General features: G+C 45.3%; 1 protein-coding gene across 4 annotated transcripts in view; it reads right to left on the bottom strand.

Moving 5' to 3' along the window:
• kiaa0753 (KIAA0753 ortholog) overlaps positions 1 to 27,072 on the bottom strand; it is a 71,657-nt gene extending 44,585 nt beyond the window's left edge. For 3 of the 4 annotated variants that reach the window (XM_084318610.1, XM_084318613.1, XM_084318611.1), the window contains exons 1-8: positions 26,702 to 27,072; positions 13,136 to 13,423; positions 10,406 to 10,709; positions 10,036 to 10,145; positions 9,861 to 9,923; positions 9,237 to 9,467; positions 4,535 to 4,721; positions 3,534 to 3,697 (exon numbers count right to left, since the gene is read on the bottom strand). In XM_084318610.1, the coding sequence (XP_084174736.1) occupies positions 3,534 to 3,697; positions 4,535 to 4,721; positions 9,237 to 9,467; positions 9,861 to 9,923; positions 10,036 to 10,145; positions 10,406 to 10,709; positions 13,136 to 13,423; positions 26,702 to 26,839 (1,485 nt within the window). In that variant the 5' untranslated portion in view covers positions 26,840 to 27,072. The remainder of the gene's footprint in view (positions 1 to 3,533; positions 3,698 to 4,534; positions 4,722 to 9,236; positions 9,468 to 9,860; positions 9,924 to 10,035; positions 10,146 to 10,405; positions 10,710 to 13,135; positions 13,424 to 26,701) is intronic. The other variant, XM_084318612.1, reaches the window with a different exon arrangement.
• Positions 27,073 to 27,246: the final 174 nt, after the last annotated feature.

Below are 27,246 nucleotides of genomic sequence, written 5' to 3'. Positions count from 1 at the left end.
TTGAGGGGGGTGCCTTTGTAGTCTGTCATTGTTCTGAGGCCCTGCCACATGCCTCTAGAGTCAGCCTGTTCAATGGGGGTTTCCTTCACAGTTGCAGATAAAGATTAGGCTACACTAATATTATAGTATATGACTAGTTACAGATTTTAACATACAAACATTTATCATAAATGATGTAGCCTATCTGCATCCGCTTGGCACTCAGCGCTCCATCAAGACGTCACCATCACTTTATTATTGGATTATTTATGTTGACAAAACTGTTAGTTATATTCATTAAAGAGTGGATTTAATAAAATAAAAAAGACTCAACTTTAAATCAGATTAATCACTTTATTCAAATTGAGGATTTATTTATTTATATGTTTTTTTGGATTATGTCATAAAATATGACGACAGACATTCGAAGCTTCAATAGAAGCTTTGAATGTTAAAAAATGACATTCTGTACAGACTTAGTGCATATAGACATAAGACATATTAGTATAGTTATAGTAGGAGAAGTGGATGGTAGTATAGGACAGTAAGAAGGTTAGTGTTAAACCTTAAATTCTGCTCATAGTTATTGCTATATAAGCTTAACACTTTGATTGCCTAAGGCTAAATTCATGATATACCATAGGTTGCCAGCTCTATTTGTCTATGGATAAGTACCCCTTCTTTGCAGGGCTATAACTTTTTAAATTCTATTGCTAAATTGCCATTATTATGGCCCATTCAAAGTCCTATATGTATTGTTCATTGTGTAGCAACGTTAAACTTTTTCATTCACATATTCATAGTAAAATATGGTCTAATGTATAAGTATGTTTTCATCTCTTTCTGCAGCTTTCTCCAGAACATGATCTATAGCCCCAAATGCATTATATTGATGATGAAATACAGTTTGATGGCAATCGGCGCGATATAAAAAATTTCAATTGGACGTACTTCTAGAAGTTTCTACGAATCATCTGATATTGACCGGATGGGCGGGGGATCGTTTATAATTCCGTGGGCAGCGTTATATCATTCATCTAGTGTGGGTCATATGTTCATCAGAGCAGTTTATATCGAACACGTTAAAAAATAACGCTGAATCTTACCGTATCTTCCTCGCGCCGTTGGACGATCAGCGTGGTGTAGACCGTTTTCGATTATGGGATGTTTATCCGGATGAACCATTTCCAGGTTGTATAATACTATATACGTCCAAATAACGTTGTTTATTGAGTTAGGGCGAGCGATTGATCATCCAGTGTGTTGAGATGGAGTCCGGCTACCGATCGCGAGTGCCCGGAGCACATAGGATGAGCACTTCCTGTTTGGCGAGCCCCTCCCTCTTGGCCGATCTGCCGATCGGCCACCAGATGGCGCTCTCGAACCGTTAAACAGTTGATGGGAGCTCACCAGTACATCTCAGGGCTCCGGAAAGAAAATATGATTTCGATCACAGATTTTTGAAATATTGATATCAAAGACGAGTTACGGCGTCTTCGGCAACTTGAGCATGGCGGGGAAGGACGCCTAAAAACGTCTTCCGGCAGCCAAAGTGTTAAGCTTAATGCAATAAAAATCCTAAACCTTTGGCCAGTATCTCATCTGGATGAATCGATTCAGAGGTGAACACTGGGCACAATTGTCCTCTTCCCAATCATGCGCTGCTGTGCTGTTGGTGAAGCGCCGTCTGCAGAAACAAGTTCTACGAATAATCAGCTGTGTACATCGAAGTCATTCTTCTTAGCCTCTATTTCATAAGTTAGGTATCCTCAGTGTTTATCAAGTAAATCATCTCCAGATTAGTTTATTTGTGTATCGTTCCTTAAAAAGAGCCCTTCCCCCTTTCTTTCATGATGTTTGCCCAAAATTACTAATTTCATAATTACTCCACATGTATGACTAAATGTAAATGTAAATAGCTCCTGTAGATTCGGCTGTCCTGAAATCATTTTTTTTTTTTTTTTTCAAAAATCTAACCCTGTAGGGCGGCCGGGTAGCGCAGCAGACTAAGCATCCGTCTACCACCACAAAGCCAGTGGGATCGAATCTGGCTGTGGTGCCTCCGGCTTGGCCGACCGTCCATACTAACACAATTGCCAGTGTTAGCGGGTGGAAAGCTGGCGAGGGTGGGGCCTGGTCGTTGTAAACAGCGACTCCTACAGTTCGGTCGGGGCGCCTGCACAGCAAGGGAAGGATCTGGGAAAGGTAGTGTGACCTTCCACACGTTGCACTCTCAGTGAGAGTCCGCGCTGCCAGGTGAAAAGAAGCGGTGGGCTGGCTACACATGTGTCGGAGGAAGCATGCGATAGTCTCCGCCCTCCCAGACCGACGGTAGGGGGTAGCGTGCGCAACGAGTGGGAATTGGCATAATAACTAACATTGGGAGGGGAGAAAAACGGAAAAAGGGGGAAAAAGATCAAATAAAAAAATCTAACCCTAACTAACCTTACCGTCACACACTTGTACACTGTAGCACTCAACACCTTGATGAACATTGTTACTCAGCTGATAGAGTTGTGCCCTTCCTGATGACTTGTCGTACAGAACTTGTAAGTCGCTTTGGATAAAAGCTTCAGCTAAATGACTAAATGTAAATGTCAGTCTTGTATTACTCTACCGAGGGTCAAAGTTGTGGAACTCTTTGCCTCCACATATTTTGGATTTTTCTTTTCTGAAGTTTAAAAGAGCACTGAAATCACATCTCCTAGCTCAACAATATTTCCCATATGGGCTCCCTGTACAAACTGTGGTCTGATGGCTTTCTTTTCATAGAGCTTGTATTATTTTTGCCGTATTTTGTTAATTTCTTCCCGTCATAATTTGTAGTTTCTTTACTTTATTTTCTCTAAACCTGAAGCCGTATGGCATAAGTGCCTACTTCAGTGTCCATCTGTAGACCTGCTTGTATGTATTATTAATGAATGTTCCTTGTGTGTGTGTGGGGGTATAATTTTGCTTCTTGGAGAATGCCCCATACAAGCCCCTAGAGGGTTTTTAGGCAATTCTCCTTCACATCTCTTTGTGGATTATATTGTATTATATGTAATTATTTGTACATGTGTAATAAACAAAACAAACAATAGCTGCGGATAGTGCAAATTAGGGGTGTAAATATTTGACCCCACAACGATTCGATTAGATTACGATTCTTCAGGCAACGATTCAATGCATCATGAAATCTTTTCATTTGACCACGATTCGATACATTTTCGATCAGTTAATTCGCCAAGAAATGTTGAATACACAAATGTGGCTGGGGGAACTGATTGTCACTCAGCATGAATAGACTATAGGTCAATACATTTTTTTATTTAATTTTTATCTAATCGATTCTAACATTTTCAAATCGATGCAGTGGAATCGTCACCTTAGGATCGATGCATTGATACACCCCTAATGCAAATTTATTTATTCTGCTTCTTTCTTGCTCGATGCCGACACTTGAAACAACCTTGGGTGTATTCCTTGGGGGGGAGGTGGAGGTGATTTAAAATGCATTCAACGTCTATTTTGTCAAGGTTTGGCACAACACAGAAGCAAAGACCTGTACCAACCTTATTCCTTTCAAGGTGCTCAGATCCTACGCATCCGTTTTCTCTCAGTTCTTTCTGGACTAAGCTCTTCAGGGCATCCCTGAGCACCTGTTTACGATTGACTGGAGGAGGAGGACGACGACGACAAGTGGCTCTGGGATTCTGAAGGCCTGCTCTCCTACCTGCTGACAAAGGGTACAACAGTTATCTTGACCCAATTTGGATCTGAGGTTATCTAAAAGAAAACGATTGAACAGTACTGTAGTGAGTAAAAGAATCAATACCGTTCTTGGCTAAACCGTCAAACACCAGCAAAGCACTTCAGAAACAGTCTGAATAATATAATGCCGTGCTGCGCAGACAAACTCACTGGTAAACAATTAGATACCATACTTGAAAATCAGTCGAACCCCAACCGGCTGCTGTTGGATAAGTGGCACAGGGGCTTGTGTTGGCACATTAGTTGCCAAGGTGAAAAGAGTGCAGTTCAGGCTCATGGTGTGAAGCCTCTCAGCCTGATAAGAAGCAGCAGGGGCCGACGCTGCAGGAGACCGAGGGCCACAGTTCCCCATTCTGCATCATGGCTCCTTTGCCGTTCGTAGCGTGGGGTGCAGTGATTGCGGCACAGTTGGAGGTCCGAACACATCACACAGAAGAGATCGGATTTTCCAGACATATTGAGAGGCTATGTTTTCCCCTTCACCCAAAGACCAAATGCACCCCCCCCCCCCAACCCCCACCGCACAGAAATGCTGATGAAAAGTAAATAGCTTTTGGCAGTTTTCTGAAGGGAAATATTGCTCTAAAGCACTGTTATCTTGTTGGCTGCTTTATGGGGTTTGAAATTGAATTACAAAATGCCGTCAGGCCAAGAAACAAAAGCAACATGATAAGAATAGAAAATCATCCTCATCCAAAGAAAACGTAAAAATACAATGTCCCTGGCACCGCTTATTATACGGTGATGAGTGCGTTTAAATGTGCCGACTCATCCTGACAAATTAAATCTGCTCACTGCTCACCGGGGACGCTTCTTCTGGGGACCGCAGCTCTGCCAAGTCTTCGGGGGCCGCGGCTAGTTGGGCCCCTAGGTACGCGAGGAGGCGACGCACCGTGCAAGGGAGAGTTATCCCACGCGGGAGACGAGCTGCGTTCCTCGGCCTGCCCCCGCCATGGTCTCTCCTGTTTACTTAGGGCGATATCCAGAGTCTGAGAAGTAGAGAGGAAGAGGATTATCAACGTTACTTTTACGGAACTGAAGATGAAACTAAACTAAACTAAAATCCTGTTGCGTATTCAGAAACCAGGGGCGTCTATCGGCTGAAAGAGGCCGGTCACACAGGATGCATTCTGAAGGCTGAAAAACACGAGGCGGCGGCAAACTGCACTACCGCCCTTAGATCCTATCCGCGCTTAGCAGGCGCCCCGACCGAACTGTAGGTGTTGTGAAGGATCAGATTAAACCGAATATATATATTTATTTATGGATATATATTTAATAGTATTTGTATATCGTTTGATATCCCTTGTATATTCCTTGTACATATACACTGAATATCCCTTTAGTCTACTAACAGCCCATAATAGTTTCATTCTCTCATTGGACAAGAACTTGGCGCCAGCAGCCAAGCCCCTTGGTTCAAGTTCAATCGTGCCGACGAACATGTCGTTACTAGCCCCGGTTCCGCGTAGGAATACGTCTGCCGAAATACGAATGGTACTATTTGTTCACAGCGCATATATATATGGCGCAAGTAAAGTATAACTTTCTTTTAGTCCCTTAGCCCTTAGTTCTTTACCCTCCAACCTAGTGGCAAGACGTTAAGCCTCACCCACGATACACGTGTGGTGCAGTATGGTCAACTTGGCCTCAGAATGGCATTGAGACATCGTGTGGATTAATAGTTGAATTGTCATAGTTTGGCACTATACCGTCGAGTGGGACGTATTTCTATTAAGTTAATAATAGTCTATTATGTATGGTGCATCGTTCGGTTAGAGTTATAAAGTGAGCAGTACCCCCATCGTTCCTCGCGTTATCTAGAGTCTTAACCAGGCTGGGCAGACCACGTGTGGTGCTTTCATCCGAGGAGTTCTGGGCCAGGACGAGTGGACCTGCACATTGGATTACTTTACCCGGACGACGGCGAGCCCTACACGGCTTGGATTATCTACTTGCTTTGGGTGCTTTGATTATGCCATGGATAACAGCCAACACTGGCAAGTGTTGGAACTACCCCCCGAGAGGAGTCCAGGTGAGACGGCGCTCTACCCCGAGTGAGGTCGCCTCACGTCTCTTCGTTGTGGACCGGCAGCTACCGTCTACAAGAGGGCCCAGCTGTATTCATCTGTGGACCGAGGTTCTGTGGGCACCGTGTTCAGCACTCTGAATTCTCCCAAGAAATCGTTGGCCAGATGGGATATCGCCAGCGGCTCTCCTAACCCCCCCCCCCTACTGACTTACAACCAGCGGGACCCCCTTTTAGTATATCCAGCTATAATCATTTAAGTACCATCGCTATAGTTCCCTAAAGAACCAGGTTGCATACTTGCTCCCTGCGTAACCAGAGATTGGACATTCAATGTTGATTTGCCTACGAATACTCATTTGCCTTACAAGTGCATTCAAATCATAAATGTCATTAAGTGAACGTTGTATATACCCGTTGCTATATAAAATATTCGATTTATACATTTGTGTGGACTTCGTTTCATGGTGGGAAAGTGTTCATCATATCTATATCATGTACTGTGTGGCCAGTAGTTAAAGTACATAATCGGTAGTGGTTTAATGATACCATACTTATCAATACAGTCAGGGAATTGTACCCCTCAGTTACAGTAGGAGTCGCTGTTTACAACGACCCGGACCCACCCCGCCAGCTTCTCCCACCCTCTAATACTGCCAATTGTATTAGTGTGAACGGCCAGCCAAGCTGGTGACAACCCCGGAGCTGTGAGCTGGATGCACTGCCTTTTCTAATTACCGTACTTTTCGCACTATAAGCCGCACCTGACTATAAGCCGCAGCAGCTAAATTGAATGATGTGTACATATATAAGCCGCACTGGACTATAAGCCGCAGGTGTGTTAATGTTCAATTACCATATGTAATTAGCATTGGGACACAATACTGTCGGACAAATAACAAGAATTAACTAATTTACAAGTTGTATTAAGTTTAATAAATAAGGGAACAGATAAATAACATTTCAATGCAGTCAAAAAAGCAATATTTTGATTTTTACATTTTCGGGTTTAGTCACGTCGAGTCACATAATAAGCCGCACCGTTATATAAGCCGCAGGGTCGAAAAATCGGGGGGAAAGCCGCGGCTTATAGTCAGAAAAGTACGGTAATCATACAAAGCAGAGCAGCAGGCTGCATTTCTGCATTTTAAAAACTGAATCAAACCATAAACAAGGTGGCCTATTGGGATGTTAGATCCTAATGTGGAAAACTGTGATTTTATATGTCTGCACTTTATGTGCTCATTTTGCCTTTTTTCTGTTGTGAAGCACTTTGAGCTGCAATTTTTGTATGAAAGGTGCTATACAAATTATTATTATTTCTGTTGTTGTCGTCAGTGGTGGTGGTGGTGGTGGTGCTGGTCGTCGGCAGCCACAGAATCAGTTTGTCAAGCAGCTGTCAATCACTTAAAGGATATGGTAATCTTGTTTTTATTTTCTTATTGTCAACAGTCTACGAAAAGACCAAAACCTACAATAAATGTATCTTGCTAACAAGTATGGTCCATCTAGCAAACACGTTTCAAGGTTCGTTTTATTTGTCACATATATAAGGTACATGTACATTACAGTGAAATGCTTGGTTCTGTACGAGCCTCCTGAGATTGTGCTTCATACAGTAAAAAAAGAAGTTTAAAGAATAAAGACCAAACACTATACAAGATAATACAATATACAAAAATAAAAGTACAAAATGCAAACATGCAAAACGCAACACCGGATTATAGCTTGCGCCCGGGAGTCATAGAAATCCATCTGCCTATTTAGTCAGCATAATTCATCATTGTGATGACCATGGGCATTATACCTTTACAGTGTACTTACATTCTGCTTTGGTTGGTGCTGACCGAAACAGCGCGCCACTAATCTCCAGTAATGTTAGTTCCGTCTGCAGTACTGGTATTGTCTGGTCTTTCCCTTATTGCTGCATTTCATCGTCCAAAAACCTTACGTCTTACAAATACTGCAGTATGGGTCTTTAATTGGTCCCTCAAATCCAAGCCTTTCAGCTCAAGTGTTTGTCACATTATGTCTTCAGACTTATCATAATGACCAGGACGCGTAATTATTTAAGGTAACCAACTTGCATCTAGCCACGCAAGGTTAGAGTTTGTCGCAGAGAATGGCAATAGAATGCAGCCTATTTCCGCACTGCCGCTGTCACATGGGCGTAGTGGCCAATCAGAGAAACGCTGAACACAAGTTGGTTGCCTAAAATATTCACGCAACCAGGACATTGCAAACTGTCCAAAAATGTTCCAAGTTAAAAGTAGGCCAAGTAAACAAACTGTAATAGTAAACAGAAAAGCGCGGCCCGAGCAATGCACCAGGACTACGCTTTGAATTTGTGGTGCTAGAAAAAATTATATATAATAATGCCGGCCTTAACATTATGAAGCATAGCGCTAACATTTTTATTTTGAAGTGTGGCACTAGTCTGCCTCCAGGCTTTCTTTTCCTGTAAATACTGTGGTAACTCCAGTGTGTGTGTGAGAGAGTGAGTGTGAGAGTGAGAGTGAGAGAGAGAAAGAGAAATCTGTTCTCAGTTGAAATGTTTTCGACCGGGGGCATAAAGGGCATTACTCCAAAAACACAAGAACAGAAAAGTACGAGGTGCCCCAGAAATACAAATCGAATACAATTACCGTAGGTAAAAGCTACACCCTGCTGCGAAAAACCCATCCTGTGTGATCAACCACTTAATCACAAATACTTTTTACAACGGAGGCCTTTCACAAAATGTTTAAAATGCCCATTTTCAAGGGGCGGTTGGGTGGCGTAGCGGAGATTGCGGTCGTCACCAATGCAAGAGGCTGCGGTCTCGACTCCCGGAGTCAGCATTGCCTTGGCTTGGACCTGTCGCCATACTAACTGTTTGGCTGAGTTAGGGGGAGGGAAGTCGTGGGTGGTAATCTGGTACAGGTCAGGTCTGGGCGCCTGCTCAGCAAAAGGTAGGAAATGGTGAAGGCAGTGTGACCTCCCACGCGTTACGCTTCACCAATGAGTCCTCGCTGCCAGGTGAAAAAAGAGCCACTGGCTGTCTCCACATGTGTCGGAGGAAGCATGTGGTAGACTTCAGGGTTCCCTTGTACCGACCAGTAGGAGGAACATGCGCACAACAACCAGGTAGGAGAGGGGGGGAATTGGCATAACGACTAAATTGGGATGGGGAGAAAAAATTGAAAATCAGGCGGAGACAAAAAAAGAGGATTAAAAAATGCCCATTTTCCATCCATGTTGGAAGAAGCAACGGTTGTGAAAAACAAAGGTTGCCATGTGTTGATGTGCAAAAAATAAACGTTTTACAGCTTCTCTACCACTTCACAGAAATCAGGCATTTTCTTTTTTAAATGGCTACCAGTGGTTACAGGTAGCCATGTTGGAGGAAAGATGAAAAACACAAACATTCCGTGCAAGGCCTCCAATTTCTTACTGTAAAACAAACAAAAAACCAATAACGGAGTGTGAATCTGACCTCTAGCTTCTTTAGGATGTCCAGGGCGCTCTGAGGCACCGCCGAGCCCCGGTCCACATCCACCTGGGCCGAGCAGAGGGACAGCTGACGGAGCAACTGGGCCAGCTCCTTGTGATGAGCGGGCACTCTGCCGCCCTGGTCCGGCCCCGGGAGCTGACCGGTGAAGGCCTGGATGGCTCGCACTGCGGCTCTGTGGGCTGCTGCCAGCCTCTCCATGGCCCCGGCCCTGGACTGAGAGGAGGAGGAAGAGGAGGAGGAGGAGGAGGAGGAGGAGGAGGAGGAGGAGGAGGAGGAAGCGCACGGTTTTGGTCACTCATCAAAGATGGACTGCATTTATATAGCAGTTTTTATCCAAAGCGCTTTACAACTTATGCCTCACATTAACCCATTCACTCACATGCCGACGGCGGAGGCGACCATGCAAGGTGCCAACCTGCTCATCGGGAGCAATTAGGGGGTTAAGTGTCTCGCTCAAGGGTGCTTTGACACACAGTGCCGGGAGGAGCCGGAATCAAACCGGTAACCTTCAGATTATCAGACGACCGCTCTACCTCCTGAGCCACTGTCGCCACTGTCTCTCCGACATCATTGGAGCCGTTAACGCTGTTAGAAAACGTTACAAACCTTTTTTGTGTGGCCGATCTTTTGAGAACGTAGTTTGTCTAAATCTTCTTGGATTTCTCTGACCTAAAAACGACAACAATGCGGTGGGATGGTTAATAGTCCGATCTAACGAGTAAAAGGAGGCTTTTCTCATTTGGATACAGAGCTAGTTAGCCACGGCGGAGGATGAACACACCTGGTGATGGAGCCCATAGATTATGCGTGCCGAGCGAGCAGCCTGCTGCTGCTGGTGAATCTCCATCTTGTGTTGCTCATCAGGCTCCAAGGGCTCCTCCATCGTCTGTCCTGTTTGTGTGTGTGTGTGTGTGTGTGTGTGTGTGTGTGTGTGTGTGTGTGTGTGCGTGCGTGCGTGTGTGCGTGCGTGCATGTGTGTGTGTGGGAGGGGGGGGGGGGGGTTGAAATGTTGGGAACACTGACATGAAGTGAAACCAGATACAGTGTGTGTGTGTGTATTTTTGTAATAATCACAGCATTTAATATCTCACAAGGACAGGGCATTAGCGGTACGACATAGCCCTACGACGTTACAACCTGTTATGCGTTACCTCTGTTAAGCTCTTCTATTCTCTGGATGTAGACTTCCAGCCCGCTCTGCAGCTTGCGCATCTCCAGGCCGAGCTGCGGTTCCCGCCCTGGGCCGGGGTCTCTGGTTGGGGGCGATAGGGCTTCTACGCGACTGGGGGGGATAGAAAGCTCCTGGGGGACGCACACTCTTAGCAAGTTGGCTCCAGGGCCAGGCAGCTTCTCTTTGGGACTAGAGGCCTTTGAATTCAAGTTGGCTCCAGGGCCAGGCAGCTTCTCTTTGGGACTAGAGGCCTTTGACTTCACCTCGACAGTGGCCACCTCCTGCTTTAGAGACGAAAAGACCCAAAGGGATCATGTGAGGTCAGGGTAGAGCAGTGATGCACCGATGTGAAAATTGTGGCCGATACCGATAACCGATATTAATATTGCTGTTCTGGCCGATACCGATATTTACCGATGTTGATATCTCTGTATAGAAAACACTTTTTTATGATAATCAAATAAAGAGCTATTTTCCAAAACGCATATTTTTTTTCTTTTGTAACTTATTTTCAGAAATTACTGATATTTTGAAACTATTTAAGGCCAAAACATGTATAATAATAAAAATAAAAAATAAAATTTCTTTTTAATATCGGCCCTATCTTGATATCGGACCGATACCGATGTGTAAAAAAACGGCCATATCGGCCGATATTATATCGGCGGCCGATATATCGTGCATCACTAAGTAGAGGATTAATGTCATAACATGCCATTGCAGATTAGATTAGATTCAAATGTATTGTCATTATACAGCACGATGAAAATAAGTTCGGCATCCAACCAGAATGCAAATGTAACAGTAAAGTGCAACAGCAATATACAATGTACAGGTGATTAAACTGGGTACAAAATATACAACTTAGTACTACCGAGTGTAGTACTAATCAGATGTATGTAGTGTACAGAGTTGTAGTATAAGATATACAGTGATACAGGTATGAAGACAGTATGGTAGTAGTCATACAGGCCAGCAGCGTAACTAGTAATAGTAGGATATGTATAGATATAGTAAAGGACTATGTGCAAGTAAGTACAGACAGGTGTGGATACAAGTAGGTATGTATGCGGTAAGAATAAATAAATATATATATACCATATATGTAAATGTAAATAATGTACATGCTATCATACAGAGCTATGGGTTATATGCAGGTGTACAAGCAAGTATATAGAGGGGTTATACTGTATGTATATTCAGTAGGGCTGCAACGATTAGTCGACATAATCGACGACGTCGATTATAAAAAATCGTAGACGAGAAATTGTTGCGTCGATTAGTCATTAAAAAAAAAAGAAAAAAAAAATATTTATTTAATTTTTTTTTTTTTTTTTTTTTTTTGTGCACTACCTATCTTTGTGAGAGTGGCTTCTCAGGGTTCCAGACAACATCATAACATGATGATCCCATAGCAAATTTGACATTGAAAACATTGTTCCCCTGCAGGAGATGATGATCAGACTAGACACACAATACATTACACACGCACTCCTCTCACTCACACACAGCGATCAGAGTAAGACACACACATACACACTCCTCTCACTCACACACAGCGATCAGAGTAAGACACACACACATACACAAATTACACAGTACACACCTCTCACTCACACAGCGATCAGAGTAAGACACACACACAAATTACACAGTACACACACTCCTCTCACTCACACAGCGATCAGAGTAAGACACACACACATACACACACACACGGACTCCTCTCACACACAGCAAACAAAAGTTATTTAAAGTACACTTCCACTTTAATTTGTATTATTTAATTTATTTATCTTGTTATGAGTGATTGCTGTATTGTTCTTCAAATACATTTTCATTTAAAGTGGCTTAAAGATCCAAATTCAAATGTTTCATGAGTCATTATTTTAATTTGCTATGGGATCATCATGTTATGATGTTGTTGTTTGGTCCTGACAAGAGTCTCAAAGTCTGGGGTGATGGTAGACAAGCAACTCTGAGGTCATGCTCAATGTCCAATCTGTTCCTCTGCTCTGTCTTCAGCTGGACCAGAGCTGAGAAGCCACTTTCACAAAGATAGGTAATTAAAAAAAAAAAAAAAAAAAAAAAAAAAAAATTGTTTTTTTGTTGTTGTTTACATTGGTTTTCGATTAGTCGACTAATCGAAAAAATAATCGGCAGATTAGTCGACTACCAAATTAGTCATTAGTTGCAGCCCTAATATTCAGACAAATATGGATATAGTGATGCACGATATATCGGCCGCCGATATAATATCTGCCGATATGGTAATTTTTATTACACATCGGTATCGGTCCGATGTGTTTTGGTCTTAAATAGTTTCAAAATATCAGTAATTTCTGAAAATAAGTTACAAAAGTTAAAAAAAGAAAAAGCGTTTTGGAAAATAGCCCTTTATTTGATTATCATAAAAAAAGTGTTTTCTATACAGAGATATCGACATCGGTAAATATCGGTATCGGCCAAAACAGCAATATTAATATCGGTATCGGCCACAATTCTCACATCGGTGCATTACTATATGGATATATATATATTTGTGTTTATATATATATATATATGCAGTAAATGTAAAAAAAGATGTACCCTTTATACTTTTCAAATGAAACACAAATAAATAAATGTAAACTAAATACATTGGGGGAAAAAAGTATAATATATACTAACATTGAAACTAACTTAAAAGTGTCTCTAGAAGCCTAACTACCTGGTCCACGTGGCTTGTGTTGTGAGGGGAGTCCTGCCGCTGGGGTTTGATGGAGGAGTCATTCAGAGACTCGTGGCGTCGCCTCCTGAGGTCCCGCTTGGCCAGCCTCACCGCGGACCACAGCTGCTCCTCGGAGAGAGTGGAGAAGTTGACGGAGCTCCTGGTGACGTCCACGTCCTCCTGCTCCACCGGCCGCGCCATTAGCTTCTCAATCACGATGGGGGCTGGTGGGCCGACGCGGGTCGCACGGTTGTAGGCACTGGCGGGGATGGCTTTGTTGAAAAATAACTGTGAGAGTGTGTAAAAGATGCCATCATTATTATTAAATAAGTGTTATGGAGGTGGGGGAAAAAATACTTTATAGTGATATAGTCAATCTTGTTCCACTATGGAGTTTTGGGAAGAGAAATTAAAACAATTTAATAAATAAAAAGCATGCCTATCCTCTGTCTGTACTTTAATACCTGCACATAGTGCCTTACTACAGTATATCTATATCTGTATATATCCTACTCTTACTAGTTACACTGCTGGCCAGTAGTAGTCATACCGTCTCTGTTGTGAAGGGCCAGATTAAACCGAATATATATATTTGTTTATATATATATATTTAATTGTATTTGTATATTCTCTAATATTCCCTGATATCCCTTGTATATTCCTTGTACAATATGCATTGAATATCCATTCTAGCCTACTGAACATCCCATAATAGTCTCCATTCTACTATTGGTCGAGACCTTGGTGCCAGGCTGCCATACCCCTCAGACCCAGTTCAAACGTACCGCTCGACATGTACGAACAAGTCCTAGTTCCGCGTAGGAATCTGGCTACCGCACCACTAATGGGACTATTTGTTCATAGTGCGTATATATACTGCGCTACTAAAGTAGGACTTTTTTTTCAGTCCAGTTTCTTACCCTCCAATAGAGTCACAGACGTAAAGCCTCCCCGCGATGCCACGTGTGGGAGTAAGGCCAAGTTCGCCTACCATCGGTATTGAGACATCGTGTATATTAATATTTGAAGTCATATTTGGCACTATATCGTCGAGTTGGACGTAGTCTATTAAGCTAATAATAGTCTGTTAATATATAGTGCTTCGTGCGGTGAGAATACTACCGTAGTCAGTACCCATCGTTTCGGGCAGAGAACTGGCTGCTTACCCAGGGTGGTTGACCCTATGTGAAGCTGCACCCGAGGAGCCCCAGAGCCGACGAGCGAGTGGACCTGTATACCGGATTATTCTACCGACGACAGCCCGCCTTCCCAGGCACGGATTATGCTTTGGATACTTTGATTATTCTATGGATAAAGACCCCCGACACTACCGTGTGTTGGAACCCCCCCCCCTGGAGAGGACACAAGGTGAGGAGACGCTCTGCAAGACGAGGTCTCTCCACATCTCTCCCCCGTGGACCGGAGAGAGCCGGCCCACAAAGAGTCCACCTGCTTTCATCTGTGGTCCAAGGATCGCCGGCGCATTGAACGGCACTACCGTGGGTTCTCCTGGGATACCCTTGGCCGGACGAGGCAGCTGGATTCTACCCCCCCCCCCTCCTACTCCTGTCGGCTTACAAGCGACCGGATTAACCCCCTCTAGTGTATCCAGCCTATAATCATTAAAGTATCATTGCTGTTATTCCTTAACTATTCCAGGTCGTATATTTACCACCTGCGCCTTCAGAGATTGGACATTATCTATTGATATACCGACGAATACTCCTTGCCATAAAAGTGCATACTATTTCAATTCATAAATGTAATTAAGTGATTAAGTGTTTAGTCTACACACCATCGCTGTGTAGGCAATAAAGACCTGTTTCTAATTCGTACATTTGTGTTGGATCCGTTTCATCTACGTGAGAGTGTTCATGATAATATATTTATGCCGTGTACTGGGTGGCCGAATATTAAGTACAAAGGTAGTGGTAGTAAGTATCATATCTAGTAATACAGTCAGGGAATTGTACCCCTCAGTTACAATTGGTCCTTCGAGCCGGAGGGTAATCAGTGTAATATTAATATAGTGTTATTAATATTGAAATGGCCTATGATGAACACTCCACGAAACGATCCTCCTAACCAACGCCCGCAGCGCGAACGACGGCTCCCTCAGTACTTAGAGGCTTACGCTGTCAGTCAACAACCTAGTCTTCTACTAACAGTAAATGCGGTAAAACTAGAAAGTAAAAGTATGTCTAACCCCAACGCCCAGACTACCCCGACCATAGAGGCCCCTACGGGCTCTAATGTAACTGACCAAGTTCACGGTGGGGACCAGTGGGAACCAGACATGACTTCACACCCCGCCAGTACTGAAGAAGTAGTCCCCGATGAGTCCCGGGAGGAATACAACGCTACCGAGAGAGAACTCGGCACGGAAGAAGACGGGGAGAGCACCGTGGAGATAGAGCTCCAAGGCTCCGCAAGGAGTACCCCGAGGGAAGGCTCCCCTATACAACCGCCTTCTCCCAGCGAGGCAGAGAGGACCCTACAGCAGGCATTCCTCGTCAGCCTGAAAGCCTCTACTGAACGCGATAGACTCCAGGGTGAACGCGATAGACTCCAGGGTGAACGCGATCGATTGCAGCTACAGCAACGGAGCGAAGAAGAGCACATACGCCTGGAAATAAGACGCATTCAGATGGAAGAGAATGTGGCCCGAGACCGAGCAGACAGCCAGCGAGCAGCTGCTGGTGCTCTACGGGACGCAGAGCGCGACAGACAGCAAGCGCAACTAATAGAACAGCTGATCAGACGGACAACACCCTCTCCCTCCGCCAGAGGCTCCAGGAACTCGTCTAGACACACCTCCAGGGCGGCATCCCCTAGCCGAGTAAACAACCCTGAACTTGACCAACAGACGAGGTCTATACCCCCCACAGACCACCTCCCCCCACCGGTCCAAGCGAGACCTAGCAACCGGGAAGGAGCAGCATATCCTGTGGAGAGGCTAAACCAGAGACTACAAGCACTGGGTGACCTAACTGAAGACGAAGAGGAAGAGGAGGAGAACCACGCCCGAAGACAGCACAGTACTCTACCGGACCAGGAGGTCCGGTACAGCCCAGGCTATACTCCCGCGGAGCTGCGCTACAGACCCCCGACTCTATACACGGGTGAGCACGACGCACGACCCGCACCGAGGAACAGCACCTGGACAAGCGGGCCATGGTACACTGCCGGTACCAGCCCATACCAAGGAGCGGGAGGAGACTCGCCGAGGAGGCCTCTCCCCCAACGCTCACCGACGTATCCACAGTCAGCGTCATACATTGGCACACCTATGGTACCCGACTTCACCCAAGAGAACCGGGCCCAGTATACAGAACTCCGCATGTGTCTGGAGACCATGTTGGTGGATGTATTGGATGAACGCCACAAATACGCCATCCTACTGCAGCACTTAAAGGTACCCCGCGCACATAATATAGCGCTCGCCTACGCGACTTCCACCACCCCATACACAGCAGCGCTGGTAGCATTGGACCAGAGGTATGGGCGCATATGGGATTACGTGATCCAGGAGATCCGACACATCGACCGCTTACCCCCAGCAATAGACAATCGAGCACTGGACGACCTGTCCATCAGAGTGCAGTCCCTGGTAGGGATGTTGGGAGCGCAAAGAGAGAAGGGGAAGCATGAACTTTACGCCAACTCAAATGTGGAAAGGATCCTGGAGAAGCTGCCGCCCGCTCGTCAGGAGCGCTTTAGGCGGCAGAGGGACCACAGAGACCCGAATGGCCCCGAACCGAACCTCCTCGATCTAGCAGACTTCCTGGCGAGAGAAGTCAGCAGCCTACGGCTAGATACATTCGGACGGAGCACCCCTGGCTCCAGAGAAGGAACCAGACGACTAAATGATGGAAGAAGATCGGTGACTGTGATGCACCAATCGGAGTCAGTACCGAGCAGCAGGAGCCACAGTACCCCCTCCAGAACGGAGAAGTGGAAGATAGTGTGCCCCTACTGTGAGAAAGAACACTGGCTAGCGCAATGTGACTCCTTCCCCAAGCTGAACGCGGAGGAAGCAGGTCAATGGATAAAGTCCAACAAGCGCTGTTTTCGCTGTGCGCGCTCACACATGGCAGCCGAATGCCGCTTAAAGAAAAGGTGCACCAAGTGCGATGGAGCCCATCTGGACATACTTCACGACAGTAACAGACGGCGCCCTTCACCTGCACCATCCAGCCGCAAAGCGAGCGTCATGTACATCGATCCCGCCAGCAGCAGTGGAGCCCGAGTACTCCTAAAAGTAGTGCGTGTGACACTAAGCTACCAGAATAAAGTCCTGGACACTTACGCCGTCCTCGATGACGGGTCAGAGAAGACCCTGCTGCTCGCCTCCGCTGCGGCCCAGCTAGGGCTGCGGGGAAGCGAAACCCAAATGACAATTCGGACAATAAGACGAGATTTGAAGACGATAAAGGGCGAGAATGTCTCATTCTCTATCGCAGCAAGCGGCCAGCCTGAGCGACGGTACCAGATTGCAGACGCTTTCACCAGCCAAGAAATAGGACTGTCGCGGTACACATACCCCGTCGCCAAGCTGATGGAGAAATATGCACATCTGCGCAAGTTACCGATCCCGCTCATAGACAATGCTATGCCGACCCTGTTGATAGGCTCCGACCATGCAGACCTCATTGTCCCGATAGACCGGGTTCATACCGGACCCCGAGGCTGTCCTGCAGCAGTCGAGACCCGTTTGGGATGGACTCTCCAAGGCCCGCTCGCCAAATCTCTCAACCGAAGTACAGCCACTAGATGTCTCCACTCCCGAGTTACAGAGGGAGAAACCGCACTCCTGCAACACGTAGAGCGGCTATGGAGCTTGGAACAAATGCCCTTTAAGAATGGAAAGAAAGACATTCGCTCTAAGGATGACATTTACGCCATTCACCTCCTCGAGACAGGGACCAAGAGAGTCCCGGTCAACGGCGTGTTGAGATACGCCACGCCACTCCTGCGGCGAGAAGGAATGCCTACTTTCCACGCCAAGACAGACGCCATAGAACGGTACCTGCTGAACACGGAGCGGCGCTTAGCCAAGAACCCCACCCAAGAGAGTGTATACCGCGCTGAGATTGAGAAGCTCATCACAGCGGGACACGTCACAAAGATGGACATTAAAGAGGCTGACCAGACCACTGAATCGTGGTACGTGCCCCACCACAAGGTCCATCACAACGGTAAAGACCGCATAGTATTTAACTGCAGCTACCAGATCGGATCCCAAAATCTGAATAAAGAGTTACTGCCCGGTCCCACACTCGGCCCCTCCCTACTCGGCGTTCTACTCCGCTTCCGCCAGGAAAAGGTGGCCATCAGCGGGGACATTAAAGGAATGTTCCTGCAGGTGAGATTAGTAGAGGCGGACAAGCCCCTGTTACGGTTCCTATGGAGAGAGAAGCCAGGAGATGAGCACCCAGCCATCTACCAATGGGAAGTCCTCCCCTTCGGAACGACGTGCAGCCCCTGCTGTGCGACATTTGCACTACAGAAACATGTAGCAGAGGACCCAGCAGCGGACGAAGAGGTCCGACACAGCGTAAAGAACAGCTTCTACGTAGACAACTGTCTACAAAGCCTTTCAACCCAGGAAGAAGCCGAGGCTCTCCTGATTAAACTCCGCGCCTCATTGATCAAAGGCGGCTTTGATCTCAGGCAGTGGGCCAGCAGCGATCCGCAAGTACTGCGCAGCCTCTCCTCCGAGGACAAGGCAGCCAGCAGCGAGACCTGGATGGCTACAATCCCGGGAGAAGCCCAGGAGATGACCCTGGGATTGGTGTGGCGATTCAAAACAGATTCGCTTCACTACAGACACAAGCCCCTGACTACGGAGCAGGGAAGGCCGGCGGCGGCGCCGACCACCAGACGGAGTGTGTACACAACACTCGCCCGACAATATGACCCGCTAGGATGTATTCTACCGTACACCACCAGGGCAAAAATGATTGTACGAGCATTGTGGGACAAGGACCAGGGCTGGGACGACCCCATTCCCGCACACCTTGCATCCACCTGGAGAGAGTGGGAGATGGAGCTCCACTCACTCCCAGGCGTTAATATGCGCCGAAGCTACTTCCCACCCACGGTGAGGCCAGAGACATGTAAAATGGACTTGCACGTCTTCAGTGACGCCTCAGAGGTCGCATACGGATCAGTAGCCTACTTGCGGGCCCAAGACCAAGGGGGAGAGATCTACACAGCATTTGTCCTCGCCCGCTCGAGAGTAGCCCCATGCAAGCAACAATCTATCCCACGTCTAGAGCTCTGCGCAGCCCTAGCCGGAGCGCACCTAGCCACGCTCATCCAACGTGAGCTCACCATACCGGTGTCTAGAACAATCCTGTGGTCAGATTCCACGACGGTACTCGCCTGGATCAAATCGGACTCATGCAAGTACAAAGTCTTCGTGGGAGTCAGAGTCACCGAGATTCAAGACCTAACCGAAGAGTTAACCGGAGAAACAGAGTGGCGCTACGTTGATACAAAACAGAACCCAGCTGACGTCATCACCCGGGGGATGCCCCTGGATGACCTCACCCGTCGCAATGTCTACAGTGACGGCCCCGCATTCCTAAGACTCCCGGAAGGACAGTGGCCCATGCCTATCCCGAGGGCAGCAAGTCCAGAGGAGGTGGAAATTAAGAAGTCTGTGTTCTGTGGATTGAGCACCGTAGCCTCCACCGACCCTAACATAAACGATTGCACGTCCATAGAGAGTGCACAACAAAGAACATTCCTGCGGTACCACCCGGAGTGCAAGTCCCCCGCTGATATGTCAGCAGCTAACTACGAGGAAGCAGAATTGCTTCTACTGCAGCGAGCCCAGAGAGACTCGTTCCCCGATGAATTGGCCTGTCTACAGGGAGGAAAGCCCGTCCCATCCGACAGCAGATTAATTCATCTGGCCCCCGAGAGCGGCGCTCACACCCTCATCAGAGTGGGTGGTCGCCTACGCAGAGCCCCCAATCTACCGGATGACATTAAATACCCGATCGTATTGAACAGCCGACACAAGGTCACAGAGCTGATTATAAAGAAATACGATGAGGATGTACATCACGCAGGAGCAGAAAGAGTCTTCGCGGAAATCAGACGTCGTTACTGGATCCTACAAGGAAGAGAGGCGGTACGACGCTTCCAACGAACATGTCTAGACTGCCGCAAGTGGCGCGCGCAGCCCAGCATACCAAGGATGGCTGACCTTCCTCCATGTCGCCTCCGAATCGGTGACAAGCCATTCCACTCAACGGGTATGGACTGCTTTGGCCCGCTGCACATAAAGAAAGGAAGAGGAACCGAGAAGCGGTGGGGTATTGTATTCAAATGCATGACCACCAGAGCGATACACATCGAGCTTCTCCCGACCATGAGCACAGACTCATTCCTTATGGCCTTCCGTAGATTCACATCACGGAAAGGAAGACCGTCTACCCTATTGTCCGATCATGGGACAAACTTCAAAGGCGGCGAAAGAGAGCTGAGAGAGAGCTTCCAAGCTATGGGCCCAGAACTTAAGACCCACCTCGCTCCAGCACAGGTTGATTTCCAATTCAACCCCCCAAACGCACCCCACTTCGGTGGCACTTGGGAACGAGAAGTGCGCTCCATAAAGACAGCCCTGTACGCAGTACTTGGGGCCCAGACTGTGGCGGAAGAAGTCCTAATGACAGTCCTCACGGAGATTGAGGGAGTACTTAACTCGAAGCCCCTCGGATATGTCTCCAGTGATGTGGCGGATATCGACCCAGTTACCCCCAACACACTCCTGATGGGGCGGCTAGATCCCACATTACCCCAGACAATGTACCGGCCTGAAGAAGCGAACGGCCGACGAATGTGGAGGTACAGCCAAGTATTAGCCGACAAGTTTTGGAACAGTTTCCTACTGCACTACCTACCGTCTCTACAGACCCGCCAGAAGTGGGTAAAGGAGAGAGACAATTTGACAGAAGGAACAGTCGTCATGATTATTGATCAATCACTGCCCAGAGCTATGTGGCCGGCCGGCCGCGTAAGCAAAGTGATCACCGGTGCCGACGGCAAGGTCCGAGCAGCTGAAGTGCTCGTCCAGGGTCGCACTTACACCCGTCCCGTGGCAAGGCTCATAGAACTGCCTCGACTCCCAGACACAATCGATGATGACCATGACCCTACAACCCTATGACTTTGTGAAGTTGACTGACCCCTACAGCAAACCCTTATGTGTAAATAGACAACGCGATTAATCTGTCTCCGTTTAACTGATTAGGTCTGGGACCTATTCAGGGGGTGGCTGTTGTGAAGGGCCAGATTAAACCGAATATATATATTTGTTTATATATATATATTTAATTGTATTTGTATATTCTCTAATATTCCCTGATATCCCTTGTATATTCCTTGTACAATATGCATTGAATATCCATTCTAGCCTACTGAACATCCCATAATAGTCTCCATTCTACTATTGGTCGAGACCTTGGTGCCAGGCTGCCATACCCCTCAGACCCAGTTCAAACGTACTGCTCGACATGTACGAACAAGTCCTAGTTCCGCGTAGGAATCTGGCTACCGCACCACTAATGGGACTATTTGTTCATAGTGCGTATATATACTGCGCTACTAAAGTAGGACTTTTTTTTCAGTCCAGTTTCTTACCCTCCAATAGAGTCACAGACGTAAAGCCTCCCCGCGATGCCACGTGTGGGAGTAAGGCCAAGTTCGCCTACCATCGGTATTGAGACATCGTGTATATTAATATTTGAATAGTCATATTTGGCACTATATCGTCGAGTTGGACGTAGTCTATTAAGCTAATGATAGTCTGTTAATATATAGTGCTTCGTGCGGTGAGAATACTACCGTAGTCAGTAGGGATGTCCCGATCCGATCACGTGATCGGAATCGGCGTCGATCACGTGCTTTTCAGAGTATCGGGGATCGGGAAAAAATAATAATAAAAATCGGCAGTCAAAAAAAGAAAATTTTTATTCAACAAACATGACCATGTCCACGTCTTAAACTCATACGGAGGCCTTAGTTTTGGTTTTAAATTACATATAATATATCATCATTAATGTATTTATTGTCACACAGAGCAGAATAATTATCCACAACAAACACATTCCCCTTTAATTTTCACCGTTGCAACAAACATTCCCTTTAATTTAGACGCTACACGCTACACGCGACCACAGATCACAACAACAACACGTCGCTCCCGAAACACGGTTAATATCCACTGACTTGAGCAGCTAGACTTAATGTCAGAGGTTTGGAACTAAGCATTTTAAAATACAAAGTCAAGCCAGTTGCAATGTTTGCAAGGAGGAGATTCCGCGTGGAGGAAAAACTCATGAAGCAGCAGTAGTTTTCAGACTAACTTTCACCTGGAGGATAACGTTACGTGACTTTCGGCGTTTCAGACCAGAATGGACCATTACGTAAGTCGAACACTGAATGTATACTAATGTGCAAACATATATTGAAACTTTTAATATTTCTCATATGAAGCAGAAGCACATTTCTCAGGGTGAATGTAATAACAAAAGCCTCCGCTCTCGCGCCCCGGACTATTATAGGCAACAGATGGGCTTGTGTCGCTCTGCCAGTTTCTGACAAAAATGCGTCAAAATTGATTACTAATGTGAAAGATCGGATCGGAAACGATCGGATCGATAGATATTTAAAATCACATGCTCGGGATCGGATCGGAAGCAAAAAAAGGCGATCGGGACATCCCTAGTAGTCAGTACCCATCGTTTCGGGCAGAGAACTGGCTGCTTACCCAGGGTGGTTGACCCTATGTGAAGCTGCACCCGAGGAGCCCCAGAGCCGACGAGCGAGTGGACCTGTATACCGGATTATTCTACCGACGACAGCCCGCCTTCCCAGGCACGGATTATGCTTTGGATACTTTGATTATTCTATGGATAAAGACCCCCGACACTACCGTGTGTTGGAACCCCCCCCCCTGGAGAGGACACAAGGTGAGGAGACGCTCTGCAAGACGAGGTCTCTCCACATCTCTCCCCCGTGGACCGGAGAGAGCCGGCCCACAAAGAGTCCACCTGCTTTCATCTGTGGTCCAAGGATCGCCGGCGCATTGAACGGCACTACCGTGGGTTCTCCTGGGATACCCTTGGCCGGACGAGGCAGCTGGATTCTACCCCCCCCCCCCCTCCTACTCCTGTCGGCTTACAAGCGACCGGATTAACCCCCTCTAGTGTATCCAGCCTATAATCATTAAAGTATCATTGCTGTTATTCCTTAACTATTCCAGGTCGTATATTTACCACCTGCGCCTTCAGAGATTGGACATTATCTATTGATATACCGACGAATACTCCTTGCCATAAAAGTGCATACTATTTCAATTCATAAATGTAATTAAGTGATTAAGTGTTTAGTCTACACACCATCGCTGTGTAGGCAATAAAGACCTGTTTCTAATTCGTACATTTGTGTTGGATCCGTTTCATCTACGTGAGAGTGTTCATGATAATATATTTATGCCGTGTACTGGGTGGCCGAATATTAAGTACAAAGGTAGTGGTAGTAAGTATCATATCTAGTAATACAGTCAGGGAATTGTACCCCTCAGTTACAGTCTCTATTTATATAATACACTGTACATACATCTGATAGCACTACACTCGGTAGTACTAAACTTGTATATTTTGTATCCAGTTTAACCACCTGTACAGTGCATTGCACTTTACTGCTACATTTGCACTCTGGTTGGATGCCAAACTTATTTTCGTGCTGTATAATGACAATATAATGCTGTATATTATAATGACAATAAATTTGAATCTAATCTACGGTCATCTAAAAAACCTCTACAATAATTGCTTGCCATGCCAAATTGCCAATGCTTAAAATGTGTTTATATTAACAGAATTGTTTGAAGGCCCTTTGATTGAAGTTGGCCAATATTAGAGATTTTTTATATTGTAAATGTGCTTCAGGGATCCCGTTTACCTCTGAAAACACTATTCGGTGTTAAAAGTAAAATCATACACTATTTTGACTTTTCAGAGGTCCCCATCTTCTGTGCCAAAACTACATAGAGCATAACTAAATAATAATAAAATAACTTTCACTTTCTTAACAACCACATCACATACAATTAGGCAACTCTACAACCAGCACCTTAAAGTCGAGCTTAAATGGAAGAATTACGCTTTACATCATTTCCCTGGCCATACTGTGTACTACCTATTTAACAATATATGAAAGAAAATACAAAAAAGCATTTGTTTTTTCGTTTGTCAAAATCCAATCATGTTTTCTTCCTGTATAACCAAATTGCTCTGACCCAGATGTTTTCAATGATCAAATCAAATCCCTCCAAACGTTAGGTCCCATATGCCTATCCTCCAGATGCCTTTTCAGCTCCACTTTAACCTTTATGAACTCTGGCCATCTGCATGGACTGAGAATTAACAAAGAAAGACTTTTTTTGGCCAATGCCCCCAGCAGCATGCAAGAAATTGAGTGACAGGGTCAGGAGTAATTGGGATATAAAACTCTGCGTTAAATGAAAAAACTAAAATCCATTATAAATCATAATGTTTGTGCCTTCTTTGGTGTAATTTAGGCTAAACATAGAATCGCCAAAGAGCACACAACAAGTAATGATACTAGTTTGCTACAATTCAAATACTTAATTTCTGTGGATAAAAAAGACTCCATGGCAACCGTGGTCTGTGACACATGATTTATCACCTGCTACTACCAATGTTAGCCAACGTTAATGTCCCATAGCAACCGATCACACTTGTCCCAATAGGTAGTTTAGGCCATTGGTTCTCATAGTGGGGGCCGGGGGTCATTGGGCAGGTTCTATGGGGTCCCCAGTGAAATGAGGAATAGAATAGTTCACTATTATTCCATTGACTATAAGTTACTGTTATCACAGTGAGAAAATGTAGAAGAATGACTATTCTTATCACAGTTCTCACTCTCACTGTTATATCCCAACCTATAGACGATGGCAGAAGAAGTTGAACAAGAAAACATCCTATATGAACATTTCACTTTAAAATTTGTTTAAGGATACCTAATACAATACACTGTTTTTGGACTATATTACTATATTATGCGTTAACAATACTGTCCAGTGTATTCGTGCCTCGAAACGTGCAGATATTAGGTTTTTACCCACTTTTTTTTTTATGCAGATAGGAGGTTTTGTTATTCAACCATTGATAGGCAGGCAGTAATGGTATTCTGGACTAAATCTACTGTAACGATAAATAACTTCTCAGGTGGGGTGCCTGGAACAAGGTCTAATAAATGGGGGTCCATGACATATTATGCATAATTTTGGGTCCTGAAAAGGGTTGAGACTAGTTTAGGCTACATTTGAAACTTGACATTTCCCTCTATGGTGGCTCTAGAGAGAGACTAAGCTAAACGCCTACCAAGAACTGAGACGCAGTATTGATTGAGTCAGCCAATAGGACAACTGTTAGAAAATAAGGTTTGTTTTCATCATTTTAGTTATATAATGTTAGAAGGTTTTGTCCTGCAATTTGAGAGTTGACGTCAGACGTACCAGTAAATGTCCAACCCCCACCCGCCCCCCTCCAATGTACAGTTTCTTCCCCCTCAAATGTATATATTTTCTTTTATGATCTCTGTATCTTAAACAGTACTGTATATTTGTATATCTTGTATGTCATAAATGTCTCTGGATGTAACAGTACTGTATATCGTGTGTCATAAATGTCATGATGAATTGAAAATGGGGGACCCTGATGTAAACAAGACGAAAGTATTTCTCTGGTCTGCATCCCCTTAACAATTGTGTGTATTGAGCTGTACTGTATCTGTTAATAAAGTTTTCAATCAATCAATCAACGTAGAAATCAACGTTTTAAATCTAGGCCTACAACAACACTTGCAAGGTTAGCTTGTTTTGACAGCATCAGCTAACGTTAGCTGCATTCTACACCAAATAAACGTCAACTTTATTATAAATGTATGCACTAAATTAACATAACAAACGTATCATGTTGTTTCTCACATAAGAAAACTGGTTCAGGAAATACTAGACATTTGTCGTTTGGCTGTCTGTTACCATGGGAACGACTGTCTATCTGTATGTCATATATGTTATGATGAATTGAAAATGGGGGACCCTGATGTAAACAAGACGAAAGTCTTTCTCTGGTCTGCATCCCCTTAACAGTTTTATGTATTCAGCTGTACTGTATTGTACCCATTCTGCAATCTGTTAATAAAGTTTTCAATCAATCTAGTATGGCTAGTTAGCATAGGCATAGCTGCTGGGGAGGACGTTTGCTTTAATACGACCCAATAGCTGAATGAATGAATGAATGAAAACTTTATTTAACAGATTGCAGAATGGGTACAGTACAGCTCAATACACACAATTGTTAAGGGGGTGCAGACCAGAGAAATACTTTCGTCTTGTTTACACCAGGGACCCCCATTTTCAATGCATAGTGAAACATTAGGTCAGTGGATAATATGACATGTAAAGTGACCATCTGGCTAATAACCTTAGATGGGCTAACTGTGCTGCTGCCTTCTTCTTACCTGGGGTTGAAACAGTCCATGGTTGTGCTGCATGTTTTTATTTGGACCTAAAACGACCCAGTCTTTCCCATGACCTCGCGTTCCTAAGGTCCTTGTGGCTGCTGCCCCGTGTGGTAACGTTATTATATGTGCGGTCATTGTGGCAAAGACCAAAAAACAACTAACGCAAGAAATCTAGTTAATTTGGTGTGTTGTTGTTGTTAACGCGAACCTAACGTTACCTGACGCTAGCTGACATTGTTATTGACTGGCTAGCTAGCTCAGCTGGAGTTATGATCCAGAACATTCACTGGTCACCTGACCATGTCGGTAACTAACCGCTCATTTAGATAACGTTACTGTTTTCGGTTTAAGAGATAAGACAATCGCTATCTAATATTTATTGCTGAATTATGGTAACGTTAAATCAATATCTCCCGTTACCTAGCTAGCTTTTTGCAAACAAGCCAAGCAACCATTTTTTTTAAACACAGCGCACCGGAAGTAGGTGTTTAACTCGTACGGAGACTCAAAGAGGTCAAACATCAAGATGATCATAAATATTG

This window comes from Notolepis coatsorum (genome assembly GCF_963971535.1).
Source record: "Notolepis coatsorum genome assembly, chromosome: 1".
Taxonomy (NCBI): Eukaryota; Metazoa; Chordata; class Actinopteri; order Aulopiformes; family Paralepididae; genus Notolepis; species Notolepis coatsorum.
This window is presented reverse-complemented; position numbering and strand designations above follow the sequence as displayed.